This window comes from Zea mays, chromosome 1 (genome assembly GCF_902167145.1).
Source record: "Zea mays cultivar B73 chromosome 1, Zm-B73-REFERENCE-NAM-5.0, whole genome shotgun sequence".
NCBI classification, from domain to species: domain Eukaryota; kingdom Viridiplantae; phylum Streptophyta; class Magnoliopsida; order Poales; family Poaceae; genus Zea; species Zea mays.
Window position 1 is genome coordinate 305358521 of NC_050096.1, and position 19660 is coordinate 305378180.

At 44.2% G+C, this 19660-nt stretch overlaps 2 protein-coding genes across 2 annotated transcripts; one reads left to right on the top strand and one right to left on the bottom strand.

The window, feature by feature from the left end:
• Positions 1-456: 456 nt before the first annotated feature.
• Positions 457-5331, bottom strand: LOC100273405 (putative translation elongation/initiation factor family protein). The gene is given in 12 exon segments (NM_001147842.1): positions 457-779; positions 943-1183; positions 1412-1474; positions 1551-1616; positions 2005-2088; positions 3759-3964; positions 4068-4158; positions 4257-4361; positions 4529-4603; positions 4715-4807; positions 4900-4975; positions 5124-5331. Coding segments are annotated over 12 exon segments (1359 nt in total). The 5' UTR covers positions 5312-5331; the 3' UTR covers positions 457-708.
• A 669-nt stretch (positions 5332-6000) lies between these two features.
• LOC100284171 (uncharacterized) lies at positions 6001-10318 on the top strand. The gene is given in 2 exon segments (NM_001157067.2): positions 6001-6536; positions 10116-10318. Coding segments are annotated over 2 exon segments (519 nt in total). The 5' UTR covers positions 6001-6073; the 3' UTR covers positions 10172-10318.
• The last annotated feature ends 9342 nt before the right edge of the window (positions 10319-19660 follow it).

The window sequence follows — 19660 nt, forward strand, 5'->3', positions numbered from 1 at the left end:
AAAGTGAGTAAAAAGATAATGTACTAATTCATCCCACAAAAATCTATCCAGCACCGATACAAACAGTCGTTCCGTGTTTATTTTTACATTTTTTTCTTTTCGATTCACATCGAATACAAATGTTATTAAATTATGTCAGCTAATATTTAAAACAGTATCAACATAATACATATCCAACTTTATGACTTTATGAATACGGATAAATATCAAATACATATCAGATACTAAAGAACATGGACTCAGATACGGATCGGGTTTAGTCCTTGTAGTCGAATCAAATTCGAAAACAAATAGATAATATCCATGCCATTAAAATTTCGCATCACCAGATCAGAAGCTAGCGACGGTAAACATCACAAATACATACACATATATAGTCCAACCAGCATTTTTTTTCTGCGGACTTGACAAAGCGCCTCCAAGACCGACATGACAAAATTGCTAGAAAATATGTTTATGATGAGACTAGTATTATTCAATCAAAGTTATGCCCAACTTGCGTGTCAACCAAACTAACCGTGGTGTTACACAGCACCACGCCTCAACAATAAAATGGTGGCCACTGGCCAGGCCAGCTCTGCCTTTGCTCAGGCATTCCAAGAAAAATGCAAAAGAAAACCCGGTGCTTTGCGCTCGTTTCTAACCCGGTCGGACATATCAACACTCGTTTGTTCACTGAATTGCTACGGAGAAGAAAGTGGAAACTGATCAGCTAAGAACTTTGGAGACGACTCCAGCACCGACCGTTCTTCCTCCTTCCCTAATCGCAAATCTTTGCCCTGCATCAAAGGCACGAGTTGACGATCCAATATGAATTTCTTTAGTATTCAATGAAAAGAAGTAGCTTGGAGCGTGCAATGGCATCACGAAGAACAGCATGTTGTCAGAAGACCTGGTCTATAGTTCTATACTGTCGAAAGAAATTGAGAATGTAATCGTTACCAGGTTCAAGAGGAACAGGTGATATCAACTCAAAATTCGCAGTTACATTGTCACCGGGCAAAACCATCTTCATCTCCCCAAGCAGCTCAACCCTTCCAGTGACATCAGCTGTCCTGAAGTAGAATTGGGGGCTGTAATTTGTGACAAAGGCAGTGTGCCGGCCACCTTCATCCTTTGTCAGGACATATATTTCCGCCTCGAACTTTTTGCATGTCTTCAGACTACCAGGTTTGCACACCACCTGAAACGGTAGGAAACGACAGGGTGTCAACATTCGAGATCGTTCAGTTTCGATATTGGACACCCAGAAATTGAGGAACATACAGAGGATCAGGATTAAGAGAACTGTATAATTTGTTTGGTGATCACGCAACCATGTACCATCAAATGCAAGGCGGTTTCCAGGCAAAACAGTTCAATGAATATTTCGAAAAACTTCTCAGACAATTTCGAATTCAGGAAATCTAACCTGGCCACGCTCAACATCACCACGCTTAAGACCACGGAGAAGAAGGCCAACGTTGTCACCAGCCTGTACACAAGAAGTTTCATGTATGATAATTTGGATCAATAGAAAGCCTCACACAATATGCTTTCAGAATCATTACCTCTCCATGGTCCAGTATCTTTTTGAACATCTCAACACCAGTAACTGTAGTCTTCAAGGGACCAGTCTGCAACCAATAATATATTTCGTCACAACATATATAGGTGCAGTGGGTACTAAACCAGAAAAAGAAATATTAGAACCTCCTGCTCTTGTGATTAGTTATTGCCTTACATTTACAAATAAATCATCCAAAAGTTAGACAGTCAAGGAAATGGCAGGTTGTATACTAAGTTAGAGCTCCATGTTTAAATACATAGTTTTTGCTATGCACTTAGATATGCACTATGTCTAGATACACAATAAAAACAATGTATCTTGAAAAGCCAAAAACACCTTATAATTAAGGAGTACTAACATACTAAATTTTATAAACCACAAACTCATTCAATCCGTACTTCAAACACTACAAACTAGGATAAACATGCAGTAATTCAGTTCAAAAAGGATCTAACCTGTGCCAAACCCAAGATCTCAACATCTTCACCAGTTTTGATTGTTCCCTGTTCAACACGCCCAGTAACAACAGTTCCACGACCCTGCAGATCAGACAGGCTACTTAAAAACTTATAATAACTCCCTCACAAAAAAACATTTGATTAAATGGCCAATATTGCATTGCAATGCCTAATAGCTCCATCAGCAATTCAATTCATGTTTACTTTAAGAACATGACAGCACAAGGGAGGAAATTGTAAATGAAAACGAAAAAACTTTAAAATACTAAAAGAAAACAAAACATGTCAGAAAGAGCACAAAACCACAAATATGGTATAATAAAGAATGTCTACTGAAATCACTAATGTTGCCATTTGTTACCCTTCAACCAAATCCATACCCATTCTGTTTGGGTATGGTATGGATTATCCATCTAAAATTGGGTATGGGTAGATAAAACATGGGAAACCCGCTTCCCCAATCACCTGGTCTATTCTGCTTACGGCCCTCCCTGCAGCCACCAGCACCAAGCACCATGGGCCATCTACATCTGTCAAACCAAGGCCCCAGTCGCCACCGACAACGACAGCAGCGGGCCCCAGCAGCAAGTGGGCGGCAAGGCGTTTCAAGTCCTCAATGCCGGCACAGGTGCTTCTGCCAAAAGTCACGCCAACACCAGACATTGATACCTTTGATGGAGTTGCAGATGTCCACTGTCCACTTGCCTGCCAGTGCCACCCCTGTTTAATGGGGCCGCCACTGTCTAAGTCCCTGGCCGCCGCCGAGCGCTTGTGTGACAGCTGACAACGGTGGCAACAGCAGCAGGCTTTGAAGGTGGCTGTGGACACCCACATCAGCATCTGTGTTTAGTCCCTGCGCTGCGCACAGGCTAATTTGCAACAAGGAGGTGCACAGCAGAGTGTCCAACAAGACCATGGTGCAGCCGGTGGTTGCGGTGAGGGTAATGATAGCCGTCACTGCTTACGCATTGGGTCATCCATGCCCATTGGGCATTATCAACTAGTTCTGGGGATGGATAAAGCGGGGTGGATGATTTTCAGGTATGGGGACTGGGTAACCAAATTTTTGCCCAACGGCGTCACTAGAAACAACCCTTTGGTTCTTAGACAGTAGGAATATAAGAACAAGAAGAATCCTCGTTGTACAGTATGTAACTGGAAACAAGAATGGCCGCCACACAAATAATTACTAAATATAAAAAAAGCATATGACCTGATTGACAGTACAGTCCTATCAATGTTTTTCCTTTTCATTTTCTATTAATCCGATAAAATATATGCATTTTCATATATTGACACAATCTCCATGGCAACACATTTACCAGTGATCTCTTTAACAACCTTATTTCAAACAACACAAACTAATACTTTTATGTGTTTTCATTCAACAGCAAATGCAAGCGGTCAATCTATGCAAACTTTAAACTGTTCTTGGTGCAATCTTAATTAGTTTAACAAAAGAAGATGCTGAATAGAAACATTTATTCACACAAATAGGGAATATACAATGCTTAATACAGCGGTACTGAAAATCTCAGCATTTAGTTGGGTCACCACTTTAATTCATTGCATATTTGCATTGCATCCCTATAGCCATAATTCAAAAGTATTCTGACTTGGTAAGTTTTGATGGACCCAGTAGCCCAAGAAAAACAAAACTAGTATCCCTAATCAACGTCGAAGAAACATCAAACATCATAATTGAATAGCTAATGCATACTGCAGTAGTGATAGCTCATAAATAAATTCACCTGAATAGAAAACACATCTTCTATCGGCATCAAGAAAGGCTTATCAAGCTGCCTCACAGGATCAGGGATGTACTCATCAACTGCGTCCATTAATTTCAAAATTGCATTCTTTCCTATCTCATCATTGTTCCCTTGCAAAGCAGACAACGCAGACCCACGGATGATCGGAATCTCATCACCGGGGAACTTGTAGAAACTGAGGAGCTCTGCAGAAAAAAGAGGGGGAGGGGGACCAAGAAGACAACCTTAAAAAATACAGAAGACATACAGGAATCTAAACATGATGTCAAGACATGAATGGTAGCATACCCCGAAGCTCCATCTCTACAAGTTCCAGAAGCTCTGGATCATCAACAGCATCAACTTTGTTTAAGAAGCACACAAGGGAAGGTACACCAACCTAAAAAGAAAGCTCATGTTTATCTGATCAAGTCGAGACTATACAAGCAGAGCCTGAAAGAAGCATTTTAAACAACAATAGAAACAAGCATTCCATACCTGACGGGCAAGAAGAATATGCTCCTTAGTTTGTGGCATCGGGCCATCAGGAGCTGACACGACAAGAATACCACCATCCATTTGAGCAGCTCCAGTGATCATGTTCTACCATTTTCACAAAAACAAAAAGACTTGGACCATAAACAAAGGAATGTAATGGCTCTAGATGGTGGCTTTCAATAGATTTTTCACAATTTGACGTGCAAACAACCTTCATTACTAAAATAATAATAATGCATTTGAGAAAGAAAAAAATCTTGATTCGTATAAACCTTGACATAATCTGCGTGACCTGGACAATCAACGTGAGCATAATGCCTTTTAGCCGTCTCATACTCGACGTGAGCCTAAAAACAATCCAAATGGTTAAACACTGGGCAGTAAATGAAGAATAAAAAATATAAAGAGAATTGCTCTATCGGTCTGGCACAACTATAGGAGACGTGCTAGGACCCAACTGTCGCAATGGTGATTCCTCTGGCTTTCTCCTCCGGAGCCTTGTCGATCTCGTCGAAAGCAACGGCTTTGGCCTTCCCTGCCTCGGCCAGGACCTATAATAACGAGGAAATAGACGCCATAGAATCAGCCCATCCGTTTGGAAATGAAGCGAGATGTGAAGCAGGAACAGTATAACACATCCAACCTTGGTAATGGCAGCAGTGAGAGTGGTTTTGCCGTGATCGACGTGCCCAATGGTGCCGACGTTCACATGGGGCTTCCTGCCACAGATTGACACGACTTGCAAAGTGAATCACACGAAGCAATAGACGGATATTGAATTGCACGGATCAATGGAAGTGAACTCATGAGTGATTCTAGAACGAGAAAATAGGGGCACGGAACGGATCTGGTCCAAGGAGTACTCACGTGCGCGTGAAGGTGGCCATAGACCTCGCCCAGAGGGTCCCGGCCGTCGGTGGCGGCTGGGCCGGCGCTGCCGCCGCCGCGGGCGCATCGGGTAGCGCAGAAGGTACATATATCGCAGCGGCGCGGAGAGTAGGGTAGGAGAAGAGGCGCCGGGAGCCGGCGTTCCGGAGCACCGCGGCGGAAGCCATTACGTCGCTGCGGCGGCGCGAGGAGCAGCAGAGCAGTGGAGACGAGGGGGGAGCAAGATGGGTTTAGGGCTTTAAGTTTGGAGGGGAATGAGAACGGCCGGCAGACGCATACCGTGCGGCACGCTGGACTGGAAGGCACAGATTTGCGGCCCAAGACAACACCATACATGGCCCATGGGCCGCTCCGGTATCGACTCGGCTTGCTGCCTCGACGGCTCGACTCCCTTCGACGACCCTTCCTCCGTTCCTCCTCCACGGCCACGAAAAATAATTATTACTGGTTTAATTAATTATTCCATGCCGTCCTAACTGTATATTTGGTATGGCTTTTGGTTTTGGATTTTGCTCCCTAAAAATCAAAAGCTTAACAAAAAAAAGTGGATTTAGAAACTAGCTTTTTTAAAAGCCGATTTTCTCGTATGGTAAAACTGAAAGCACCTCTAAATCTGTTTTAGCAACTTTTAAATGAAATTGTGAAAATATATATGTAGTGTTTTCCATCGAACGGTTTTAGGCTCTATTTGGAACCTCTAAAATTAATAGTTAGCTACTAAAACTTAGTTGTTTAGTTTGAAACAGTCTCCGTTAATAACACTGTTAATTGTTAGCTATCTTATAACTAACTATTAGTTTATTAGCTAGCTCAACCAAACGCTAATTTATTAGCTCTACTAGAGGAGCCCACAGCCGTTTTTCCCGTCCACAGCCCTCAGCCCACCACAAACGCGCCTCCGTACCATCCGTCGCCGCCGGCGCACCGCGATGGCTGCCTCCGCCACGGCCGCGAGGCCTCTCGCCGGGACCGCCGTCCCGCTCCCGCTCTCGACGCGGACGCGGCCTGCCAGGGTCGCCTTGCTCTCCCTGATTCCTCCTGCTCCGGCCCAGCGCCTTGCTCTCAGGCGTGGCGCGTGGCTCTCACCCCCGGAGCGCAGCCGGTCGGTGCGGTGCCTGGCGGCTATGAGCCCGGAGATGCGGGCAACGCTGGACAAGGTCGTAGGATCCAGCAAGGTGGTGCTGTTCATGAAGGGCACCAAGGACTTCCCGCAGTGCGGCTTCTCCCACACCGTCGTGCAGATCCTGCGCTCGCTCGACGTGCCCTTCGAGACGCTCGACGTGCTCGCCAACGAGGCGCTCCGGCAGGGGCTCAAGGAGTACTCCAGCTGGCCCACCTTCCCGCAGCTCTACATCGACGGCGAGTTCTTCGGTGGATGTGACATCACCGTTGGTAAACTCCTTTATATTTTTCTCGTTTCATTCACAGATGCTCGAGGCGGGAATTTCTATACGTTTATACTGAGCTCAAGATCCCATGATATTGGAATCTGACCTGTTGATTCAACAATTTGCCTGTCTGCCATCCTAATCCACTAATACAACAATTTTGGAGTCTCTCACTGATACGACACTTTTGGAGTCACTCACTAATAACATGATAGATTTCACAGATGATCGGTACAAGCTCCATACATGGTTAGCTAATTTCGAGCATATTACAGTATGCTTGTGCTGAAGGTATAGTCTGGAGCATATCACAAGCACATATTCTATCTCAGTAACGATTTGGTTGTAAAACTCTGGTTGCCCGTGTAGGCAGGGGTGTAGCCAGGGTATGTGCTGCCTGCCCATGTTGTAGCACCCCCAGAGTCAGCGAGTGCTTAAGAACTACATGTATTTTGAGGAAGGCTAAAAGCATTTTGGGAAGCCAAATTCAAACATTTTAGGACTGATCTAAGTAGAACACAAGTATAAAGCAACCTCTTTCAGACAGTCTTGGCTCTGCCCCTGGGTGTAGAGGAAGTAGGGGTGGTAATGGGCTCTAGATTTTACACTACAAACTTTAAGGATCAAATCGGATCTGTGTTTTCAAGTCGTCCGACTAATCGCGATTAGTCGCGATTAGTCGGGCTAGTCGGTTAGCAGAGCTCGATTAGGCAGCCGACTCGACTAGAGTACCTAATCGCCCTGGTCGTCCGACTAGTCGACGATTAGGGCCGATTAGTCGCTCGATTAGCCGGTTCTGGGCGACTAGGTTTAGGACCTAGATTTTTTGATTTCCTGGCTTCGTGGGCTTTTTTGGCGGGCGGCCCGACTACAGGCAGTTGAAACGCCAGCCGTCTCTACTGAAGATGGAACGCCAGCCGGCAGCCGCCTCTTCTGTCTTCTCTTTATTTCCCTAATTCCCTACCTGCTCGGCGGCTCTTCTTGAGTTCTTGTTCTGGAAATTGGAATCCAGGCTTCCAAAGTCCACTGATCCACTCCAGACTTCCAATCCAGCACGCGCGAATCCATTCCAATCCCGAGTTCCAGCACGCGCGAATCCAGTTCTTCCAACTTCCAAGTTCTGGACTTTACCGACGGACTCCAGACTTCACCGACGGACTCCAGAAATCCAGATTAATAACTAGTATCTCTGCTGTTTCTCTGCTGTATCTGGTATCTGGGACTTGTAGTATTAATAACTAGTAAGTGTTTCTCTGCTGTTTTCACTTTTCAGTATTGCTGAATTCATGTCATGTTTACCCTATCCTTCATAATATAGTATATGAAGTTCATATATACTATATAGTTATATAATTATTTACTATATAGTATAATAGTATATATTATATAGTATATACATAGGTCCTGGTCTCCTGGATGAACAGGACGACCAGTAAACGACCAGGTCGACCAGAGCTCGATTAGTCGGACCTAGTCGACGACTAATCGAGATTAGTCGCTGGTCGGTCCCCCAGTTCGACTAGCTGGTCGAGCGACCAGAAAACATAGAATCGGATTAGGATCGGATCATAATATTCCTATTCATTTTTTAACTAAAATTATTTAAGAGACCTAACTTTTTGTGAAGGGGCATTTGGATCATGATTTAAGAGGAAGTCACTGGCACAAATCCTTCTCTTTCTTAATCACAATCTTTGCACACAGTAAAGACACTAATTGGACATTTAAGGATGTTTATCACCAAGATGGTAGATTGCACAAAATATCAGTGGCGAGCTTTGGGCCTCATAGGCATACTCCATGCTAGTGCCTGGTTGGGTCACACACACATATTCAATCCAAAATGGCTATTCTCTTGGTAAATCTAATTGTAGGCCTGGAGGTGTCTCTGAAGGCCATGAAAAACGCTTCTCAGCAGTTACTGCATAATCCTAATCCTACCGTGGTGGACAAAAGAAGGGGGGAGCTAAGGCTATGGTTTATTTGTGGAAGAGACAAGAGAAAGTGAATAAAAAAGCTAGGCATTTGGTGTCAGAGATGCTTAACTGAACAGCTTTATGTAACTATTTAAACGTCTATAAAATTTCGTTTCCTTTGGAAGTTTCGACTCATACACTATTCAAGTGCCTATAAACATGTTTGCTTCCATTGGAAATTGAGACTCTTACATGGAAATTGAGACTCTTACACAACTCTTAGTGGCATGTCATTTATTCTCATTTGTTCAGTGTCCCCCATAAGAGCATTTGCAGTTTGTATTGCGCATGCCGCATACCCTAAATAGCAAAAGCATCTTCTAAATAGTCACAGGCCATTGGCACAGATTAGTGATCAGTGTCTTTGTAAACAGCAAGGGCGTCTTCTAAATACCAGACAAATACCTAGTGTATTTGTAATCATTACTTCATTCTTCTTTGTAGATTCCAATTTTCCAATTTGTTTTGTCTATAGAAGGTCAGCCACCCCTGTTGTTTACCATGGTTGTAAGAGGTCAGCACTAGTATCTGCTTTTTGGAGACATGCGAACAGTATCTGATCTATCTTTTGAGACTAGTGCTGCTGAAAATGCTGCTGCTTGTGGATGTACCTAGATACTTGCATAGTTGCAGTGCCGTCTAAGCTTTAGATAGACTATAGAGTTGATGCTATAGGTTTATTTCACCCCAGAATGTGATGGTTTCAGAAAATAGATAGCCAACGTACAAGACTGGATGCTTTAGAAAAAAAAAATGTGAGGGAAGGCAATCAATCTTAGGTCTTGGGGGTCTCTGCAGGACATCGACAACAGTGGTAAAAAAATGTGATGCTTAGGCTGTCTGCAGCCGCGTCCAGCAGGCCGCCCCCTCCCCTTGATCTGGCGGCTACAGGAGCCCCCTACGGCTGCAACGGCGTCCCGCGTCCCCTACAAGACCCTCTAGCTAGCAGATGTGAATAGGAAACCGCCACAGCAAACGTCACGCCGCCGCCCCTCCAACCACTGTTCATTCGTACGATGCTTTTTAATAGGTGAAGAAAAAATGGTAATAGATGATGAATAGGGTTGGATAATGATATTTTATAGTTGTAGTGGGGTATAGGGGGAACCGCTGCGGGAGATGAAAAAATAGGGGATAAAATGTTGATAATGTGACGCAAAAAAGTGATATAGGGGAAGAAATTTAGAGGGAACCGCTGCAGACAGTCTTATGTACTTCACCTTAGGGGCTAGAACTGGCTAGAACTAACCTGATTAGTCCTGTCTACTGTCATTCCTTAGGGGCTCTAGAGAGATAAGGGGGTTGTGTTGTGTGGGACAGTTATTTCTTTAATAAAAAAAGATATGCAAATCTCCTGCATGTTCAAGAAAACAAAAAAAGGTGACCACGAGAATGCAGAAAGAGCACAAAGATATGGTGCAAGCTGCAAAGGCAATGTTTGCATTGAAGCAGGAAACACTGCACGTACACCTGCAGATGCATGTATTCATTAACTTTTCCTGTAGTCAGAAATCGAATTCCATACACACGATATTTGCATTTGCTGTTTATCTCAACATTCGAAGCAATCTTAATGGCTAGTGCTAACTTCACGGTATGTTTTGCAGAGGCATACAAGAGTGGAGAACTGCAGGAAACTCTAGAGAAAGCAATGTGCTCATAGAGAAAAGAAATTAGAACCAGGAGTGCACGACATACAGTTAATCAAAATGTTATAGTATTTGCTGTACAATTCAGGCAATGTTAAGCTGGAGATACCAAAGTTGTAGGCAATCCATGTCCAAATGCTCAGTGCACTTGGTTTGGAACACATTTGTTTTCTGCAATTTGTGATTAATCATCCAGCTTTAACCCAGATGGTATGCTACCAGATTGCAGCAGATGCAGCAAACAGCCTAGCACCCTGCTACTGCTTTAATAAATCCTGCCTGGAGTCATTAAATCAGTTTTGCAAACATACAAATGTACATGAAACTTGGGGTTTCTGAAAGGTTTTTATCCTCCAGTGTAGCCATTGACAATGCTCGACTTCCTAAGAACCCGCAACATGTTGAGAGAGAGTGCCGGTATCCACTCTGCTGGGTCTTCATTTATTTCTGGGATATCGTAAATAGCCATTGTAACAATGGCGGATTTCTTCCAGGTAATCATTGCTGTGCAAGTATTGTCTGTGAAGAGACAACGAAGAATTGTCATCGGCTCCAATATGAAATGCGAGCTACTAATGGCAACGAATAGCAGGCCAGTAGTGCATTGTGATCTAATTGAGATTGAGAAGCATCACATACCGAGTCATCCGTTCACATAGTAGATAGATGCATTTCAGTTCCAGGAGGGAAGGAATACTGTCAAATATTCCTGTCAAATACTCTACCAGAGCACCCTGAACAATACTGTCAAATACTCTAGTACTGATTCCCCTTGATAAAATCTATGCTCGGACATAATCACGACGTTCCAGGCATAGTCGGACCCAATGTTATTAAGGCGTTAAGGCGAGGCGTGGCGACAGCCCCCCTTCCAAACGCCTAGGCGAGTTAGGCGTGCGGCGAGGCGACGCCATATGAGGATCGCCTAGGCGAGGATTTGCAAAAAATCCTAACAATCTAACACTTGCAATAGTAAAATTGGTAAGGTTAGAGAATACAATACAAGCCTTTTTGTTGTCCATGCTTTGGTATGTACTCTGCACTTCTCTTTGTTGTTCTTGTAGCACCCATGATCCATCTCTCTTCCTTTCTTTCAAGCTGCAAGCTACATTAACCTATGAATATTGACATATTAAAACAGTAAGACATAAAATAGCAGCAGCAGACAGGTATATCAAATTAAACCCATAATACATTGGTGGGAATAAAATAGCAGCAGCAACATATGCTAGACTGCTAGTCTTAGTGGCATAATTAGTTCCAGTCCAGCCCCATAATGACTTAGCGACATAGATCAATCAAAAGATTAAAAGACTAGTAAGTGCACAAGCACTCAAGCAGTGAAGCATTGAAGCACTGCACAAAAATAGGTAAGCTGCAAATCTGAAATCAGCCAACTCTTAGTGAGTCAATATCCATCTTCGAACTCATCTGGAGCAGCCTCAGTGTTTTCTCCACCAACATCATCATGTGCATCTTCAGAATCAGTCACATCAACATCATCATGTGGATCTTGGTCCTCCTCTTCTTCATTGGCTGAACCAAAATCTTCTTCAAAGTCAAACCTTGAGTGTGAAACTCTTCCACGCTTGTTGGCATTCCTTGGAAGATTTCGGCCTCGCAGCGAGCTTGATGCACCCACAGCTTGATCAACAAGTTCCCATGTAAGGCCATTCTCATCCTCACCACAATCACACCCACGAGCACCTTGAGGCTGCACATAGGAGGAATCAGCCCACTCATTATCCCAATCGAACTCTTCAATGACCAAAGGGTCAAAACCTTTCCCTTTCTTCTCACGCCTTATTTGAAACCTAGTCTTCATCCTTCGGTTGTAGGAAACATAGACAATATCATTCAATCTCTTATGCAGCAACCTATTACGTTTCTTTGTATGGATCTACAAAAGAATAATTTGTTGGCTTAAATTCTAGACACAAGCTAAGAATTAAACAATTAGACAAAGACAACAATACTCACAAACTCAAATCTACTCCAGTTTCTCTCACAACCCGATGATGAAGCGCAAAGACCAACAATACGCCTAGCAAACCTTTGAATCTCAATAGCACGCCCACCATATGAACGCCACCAATCAACTTGATTGCCAAATGCGAAATACAACATAAATTTAGATGTTAATGTATAAAAAAACCTGCTGCAATTACAAGTCAAGCATCACTTACGTGGGTTCATTGTCTCTAGGTTGTTCTTGGCCATTTTGTTTGAGAAGGCCTCTCCTCTAAGAGCTTCATAGTCTAAGGATTGAGCATCAATCTTGGCTCTTGTTTCTTCATCATCCACCATTCTTGCAAGCACATCAAGGAAACAACCTCTTAGTTGGCCAACAGTTGCATCATCATCATCTCGAATGAGAGGATGCAATTTTCCTGGATTCAAATAAAGAGCAGCCCCATACAAAGGATGGTCCATTTGTTTCATCCATCGTTTCTCAATGATGTCTATGATTCTCTTAAGTAAGCTTTTCTTGCTATCAATAGCAAAGCTTAGCTTGATCTTCTCTTTTGCATGTTTCATTAGTGCCGCGACCTCTGGCATTGCAGGTTTCTCATCACCATCAACCACTCTAAGTACAATGAGGAGAGGGGCTGAAGCTCTAAGACAATCTTCAACTTTATTCCAAAACTCCACAGAGAGCACAATATCACAAGCCTCCTTACCTGCAGCAGTTTTTGCCAACTTGTTTCCATTCCATTCTTCACTAAGAAATAGGGCCTTCAAAGGATCCTTGTGCTTGTACAAACTTTTCAAAGTAAGGAAAGCAGTGGCAAATCTAGTGGCTGCAGCTCTCACAAGATCTGCCCCACCTGTCTTCTCTCTCATTAAACTAAGAATTCTATCGTGCCTATAGATGAAAGTTGTGACACGTCTTGCACGTACAATGGGCTTCTTAAATTCCTTCAAGTTTCCTATGTCTTCTAGCATAAGATCTAAGCAATGTGCAGCGCATGGGCTCCAAAAAAGTGAAGGAAACCTCTCCATAAGTATCCTACCTGCTGCCTTGTAGTTAGCCCCATTATCAGTGATAACCTGAACCACTTTTTCTTTCCCAATCTCTTCAATTTTCTTCCCTAATAAATCAGCTAGCATAAATGCATCATGAACTTCACTTGATGCATCCACAGACTCTAAGAAGTATGTCCCCTCTGGACTATTCACAAGGAAGTTGATCAAATGTCTGCCCCTCCTATCAGACCATCCATCTGACATAAGCGTGCAACCATAATGCTTCCATGCCCTCTCGTGTTCCTCCCTCATAGTACTTGTCAATTTCACAGCATCCTTAAGCAATGGCTGCCCAAGTTGATATGGAGATGGAGGCTTATAGCCTGAACCAAACTGGGCAGTTGCCTCAACTGCAACCTGAAATTGTCTTGCTGCTGCTGCATTAAATGGCACACCGCATTCATAAAACCACAAAGCCCATTGCATATCAACATAATTCTTCTCCTCTTTGGACTTCATCTTGGATGCAATTGTGGGTTGAGAACACCCTTTACGCCTTTCATCAACTACATCTTCAGGTGATTTCCGAAGCATCTCCACAATTGACTTTTGTTTGCTTGCTTGATTTGCCTTGGTCTTGATTGATGTTGTATCCTTGTACAGATAGGTTGCACGCCTGTGTTTGGCTGCAGTCCCTGAACTTGGTTGTACCTTAGAGCCTTGGGATTCTATAGGTTCATCTTGTTGAACTTGAACAGATTCAGCTGCTGCATCCACCACCATTACATCCTCTTCCTCCTCTTGCTGCTCATTATCATCTAGGAAAATAGCTCTTTTCCTTCTTTTGGATTCCAAGTAATCCCTCATCTCCTTTCTAATTGCAGTAGTGGTCTTTGAACACATCTTTGTATCTCCATAGCCACCTGCTAGATGCTGCTTTAGCCTTTTTATCCCTCCAGAAACTATGGTGTCACAAAGGGTGCATGTCACTTGATCTCTATTTGCCAAATTTGCCCAATAACCATACTTCCAACCTGGATCATTTGAGCTAGCCTTCCTTGCTTTGTCTGTCTTTGGATCATAGTTGGCATTGTTCACTGAAGCTGGGCTAGCCATTGATTGATGAGGGTGGCAGTGTGTTGTTGCAGACTTGCAGTGGTGCACTCTTGCTGGCTTGCTGCATACAAAATAGGACTATAGGAGATGAGGAAGAGCAGAGGAAGAGCAGAGGAATAGCAGAGGAATACAGAGGGAGAGCAGGCGAGCAGCAGCACTCAACAGAGGAGAGGCGGCGCTAGATGGAGCAGGCGCTAGGCGGCGCTGCGCACTGGAGCAGGCGGCGCGGCGGCACTGGAGGCTGGAGCAGAGGCCGCGCGGCGCACTGGAGCAGAGGCGGCGCGGCAAACTGGAGCAGAGGCGGCGCGACGCACTGGAGGGGCGGCGGCGCTAGATGGAGGAGCGGCGGCGCGGCGCACTGGAGCAGACAGCAGAGGCGGCGCTCAGGATGGAAGAGAAGAGAGGCGGCTGCTGCAAACCCTAAAACTGTAACGCGCGGGAAGCAGCGGCCAGCGGCCCTCAAAAACTCCCGCGTCCGCGGCGTTCGTGGCGGAACTGGACGCCATGGCGACGCCTAGGCGCTCCGTGGCGACGCCATACGCAGTCATGGCGCGGCGAGACCGACACCTAGCAACTAGAGGCGCCCGGACGCCTAGGCGTCGCCTAGGCGACGCCTAGGCGACGCCATAAGAACCTCGGACCTGTGACAACGATAACAGTAAGTTTTGCCTGGATCGGCATTTTGGTAAAGAATACAAAGTATTGACGTAATAGATCTGGCATAATACCTGCTCAATAATGAAAGCATTTTTTCGGCCTTTTGCCATGGAGCCAAATGTTAGGACCTGATAAACTGATAAACATAAAATAATTGTAAAGATTTGGAACATGTTTGAACAACTATTTCATTTAAAAGATCTACAAATACGATAGATAAAAGATGTAGCAACGTACGGACACCTAACTAGTTATATATAATTCTTCAGTATAGTGTCGTGAAGATCATGTCATTATCAACAAAAGTCCTTACCATTGGAATGCCACATAAGGATGAATCTCCTCTTCTTAACTCACTCAAATTTAATGAACATTATTATTTAGATATTCTTCATCACTCATACCTCCCCGCGACCCTGCCGCCCCAGCGGCCTAACCACTCCTTCCCCGCGTCCCGCCGCCCCTCCCTCTCATCCATTCACGTCGTTGTCGTCGCCACCATCGAACTCTTCTACCATGCTGTCACTATCGTCATCAACTCTTCCCCTCCCTTATATACAGGGATGGCAACGGGTACAAAACCGTCGGGCTTTACTATCCAAAACTCGTACCCGTGAAAATAATCTATACCCATTAAAATCACAGTAATCATGACGGGTTTGAATTTTTTGCACAACACCGTACCCATCGGGTTAGCGGGTACCCACAGGCTACTCGCGTGTTTCATCTCCAATATGCTAATTCTTCTCATAGCCAAGAAGTATCATAATGATTAATGAGATCATGGTCCAAAATTTATGTGATGGATAACGAGTTCATAATTTGGTACAAAAAATAATTAGTAGAGAAAATGAAATACAATTAATAAGATGTACAATCAAGTGACCTTGCACTAAGTTTTCCATCCACCACGTATACAATGCTAGCAAAAAAACTATAATAACAAACAAGCAACACTCTCACCAACTGCATATACATTCATCATTTGATAAAAAAATAGAAAGAAAATGGGGAGATAACAAGTTTGTTTTTCGTTTATAAAATAAAATGACAATATGCACGAGTTTTAAAAACCCACAAATTCACGAGTTTGGTTACTGTATGAACAAACTCGTACTCATGAACTCATTGGGTATAGATTTATGCTCATTAATAAATTTATGGGTATGAAAACTGATCCAAAACCGTCGGATATAGATTTATGTCCATCGGATACCCATTGTCATATCTACTTATATGTGATCGTAGCGTTAGCACGAACCATATGCTAGTGTAAGAGATAAGACTGTGCTTAGAGCATATACAACCCTTGTTGTAAATTTAGAGAAATAAGTGACATGCTTTCTACATATTTAAATAGATTAAATATTTTAATTCCGAATAAAACAAGCATATAACTCAGACAAATGCCATATGTAATTATTGCAGCAATGAACAGTAGCAATTCTAGAACATGTAAACATGTAAAATAGCTACTCAGATCCATTTTATAATTAAACATGGCTTGCAGATGAAGAAGGCAGATTAAACTAATAAACATGATTGTTTATCTCAAAATATTGCTCTCCAAAATAGCGGGTTGCTGCACTAAACAGCCCTCCAACGCTAAGTGGTGATCAAAGATCCTCGACTAACGTGACAGTCCTATCTTACCAAATCAGGGTTTTAGATCAAATATTATAAGCCTAGAAATCAAGCATGAATATCAAGATCAAAACAGTGTGCACAGGAATTAAGGAACAATAATGAACTTAAATAATCAGCCTGCACAATATAGTGAAATAGATGACTAGGCACAAATAATATCAATGCTGAAAATTAACAACACACTAAAACTCAGACTGTCACGTTGTCTCACTACACCGCTATCATCATTGAGCTAATAAATCCGCCCACAAATTGTGCAATCACACCCAAGTAAATAATACTAGCAGATTGCACAAAATTACTCAATAAATAAATAGAGGCAACGGGTAACTCACAGCACGTAGATTGTCTACGTGGGAAGACCAGCTCAGCGAACACGAGGTTCTGTCCCAGAAAACCAATTCCGCCGCCCACGTCCGGACCTGCACGGCGGGAGGTTGACGGAGATACTAGAGCCGCTGCCGGAGTCGAGGGAGACGTTCTCGACACCAGCCCGAGAAGAGGAACACCGCGCAGCAGGGAGCCCAAGCACCAGGCCACGGTGGACAATAATCAGAACAGACCGAACACCACACAGGCGCACGGATCGAGCAACAGGGCACAAGAGAGACACCAACGCAGCTCTACTCTCTTCCACTCCCAATCACCACTGGCAAGAATCACCACAAGAACACCAGGAACGAACAAATCGCTCCAAATCGCGACTGTAACTAAGAGGGGAAGAAGAACAGAGAAACTTGCGTCTCTGCGAGCTGGCCTGAACAGGGGGCAAGACGCTATACTTATGGAGCCGGGCGAGCAGCAGGTGGTTGCAGAGGAGCAGCGGAGAAGCCGGCCGGCCATGCGAGCAAGCCGTAGGATCCGGCTGGGCGTTGAACGCCGCCGCCACCAGGCGCTCGGCCTCATCCCTATCCGCTGAAACCGTCCGCTCCCCTCTCCTTCGCGTCCGTCGATTTCCCACGGGCATAAGCATCCGATCCCTTAGCCTCTCAGCCGCTCGCTCAACGCGCATACGCGATGGGGATAGCCCAGCCGGCTGGGCTGCTCGGCAGCGGCCTGCCAGCGGCCCAGCTCGGCTGGCATTTTTCATTTTTTTTTCAATCTGAAAATAAAAGAGAAAATCTCTCATAAATGAACAGCAATCCCCACCATTTTCACTCTTATTTTCTGATCAATGTCAATGAGCTCCCGTACTGTTTATATACTACTTTTCGGCAGAGGTACTTGTTAGGTTTGAACCAAAGCCTATCCCAGTGTACTCCAACCCTGCACGAGTAAGCGGAGGACTACGCCTTGATCCACAAACCCTAGTGTGAGAATCTTCGCACAAAAGGCACATAGTACTAGGCAGATTATCTGCTTCTCTTACGGGGCAGGGCGTTACGGTCATGCCCTTTAATATCTATTCATGAGCTCACTAGAGAGAAAACCCCATTCTCTCCTGGACTGCGACCCCACAGTCAGCTCATATAGGTGAAATCGTTAAGGAAATTCTGTAGGACAATTTCCCTGCTTATAGCATTGACTTCATTAAGAGCATATCGCTCAACCTGCCATACAGTCAGAGCACAGCAGCTCATGAGACTCTTTATCTTTTGTGCTCTTGGTTCCACAGTGCTTCGTTTCCTGGAGCCTGGATCTCGGGATCTCCGGTCACACAGGACAGTTATCCGCAGTTGAAACCGCTAACAGGGTACGAGTCCCATTCCCATGCACGCTGCTTGGATTGGCTTTTGAGCCAGCCCTTTGGTGAAAGGATCAGCAAGGTTCCTTTCAGACTTGATGTAATCTACGGTTATTACACCCGTCTCTCTAGCATGCCGACATGAATCAAGTCGTCTTCTGATATGCCTCGAGGATTTTTGGTTGTCCTTTCTACTGTTCACTTTCAGCAACACAGAAGTGTTGTCACAGTATACTAGGACAGCCGGTATCGGCTTTGCTAGCATTGGAAGGTCTGACAATAGGTCTCTCAACCATTCAACCTCCAATGCTGCTGAATCAAGTGCAACTAATTCAGCCTCCTTGGTGGAACGTGTCGACACTGATTGTTTAGACGATCTCCATGACACGGCCCCACCAGCTGAAGTGAACACATAGCCACTTGTAGACTTCATTTGATCCGAGTCAGAGATCCAGTTTGCATCACTGAATCCTTCAAGTACTGACGGAAATCCGGTATATTTAATACCAAGATTCATCGCTCCCTTCAAATACCGAAGCACTCTGTACAAGGCTACCCAGTGTCTATCTCCTGGACTGGCCGAATAACGAGCCAGTCTGCATACTGCATATGAGATATCTGGTCTAGTTGCACTGCTCAGGTACATGAGAGATCCGATGATCTGCGAATATAGTAGCTGGTTCACAGGCTCGCCTTCATATTTACTGAGCGTGTAGGATGGATCATAGGGCGTGGTGACTGGTTTACAGTCCATATGTCCAAAGCGAGTCAGGACCTTTTCCACATAATGGGATTGTGACAAAGTAATCCCATCCTCACCCTTTATCAACTTGATGTTCAGTATAACATCAGCTTCACCCAAGTCCTTCATATCAAAGTTCTTGGAGAGGAATAATTTTGTCTCCATGATAGCCTCCAAATCGGTCCCAAATATCAATATGTCATCAACGTATAAACACATGATGACACCTTTGCCCCCAGAGAAGCGATAATACACACACTTGTCGGCTTCGTTTACACAAAACCCGACAGTGGACAGAGTATTATTAAACTTCTCATGCCATTGTCTGGGAGCTTGTTTAAGACCGTATAAGGATTTAATCAAGCGACACACTTTGCTCTCTTGTCCTTTAACCACAAATCCTTCTGGTTGCTGCATATAAATTTCCTCTTCCAGCTCTCCATTTAGGAATGCTGTCTTTACGTCCATTTGATGGACAAGAAGTTTAAAAGCAGCTGCCAGCGCTAAAAGCACACGGATTGTGGGCAATCGAGCCACCGGAGAATAAGTATCAAAATAATCCTCCTCTTTCTTTTGAGTAAAACCCTTAGCCACAAGACGGGCCTTGTACTTTTCAATAGTACCATCGGGTCTCCTCTTCCTCCTAAAGATCCATTTGCAGCCCACAGGCTTGCAACCAGTTGGGAGATC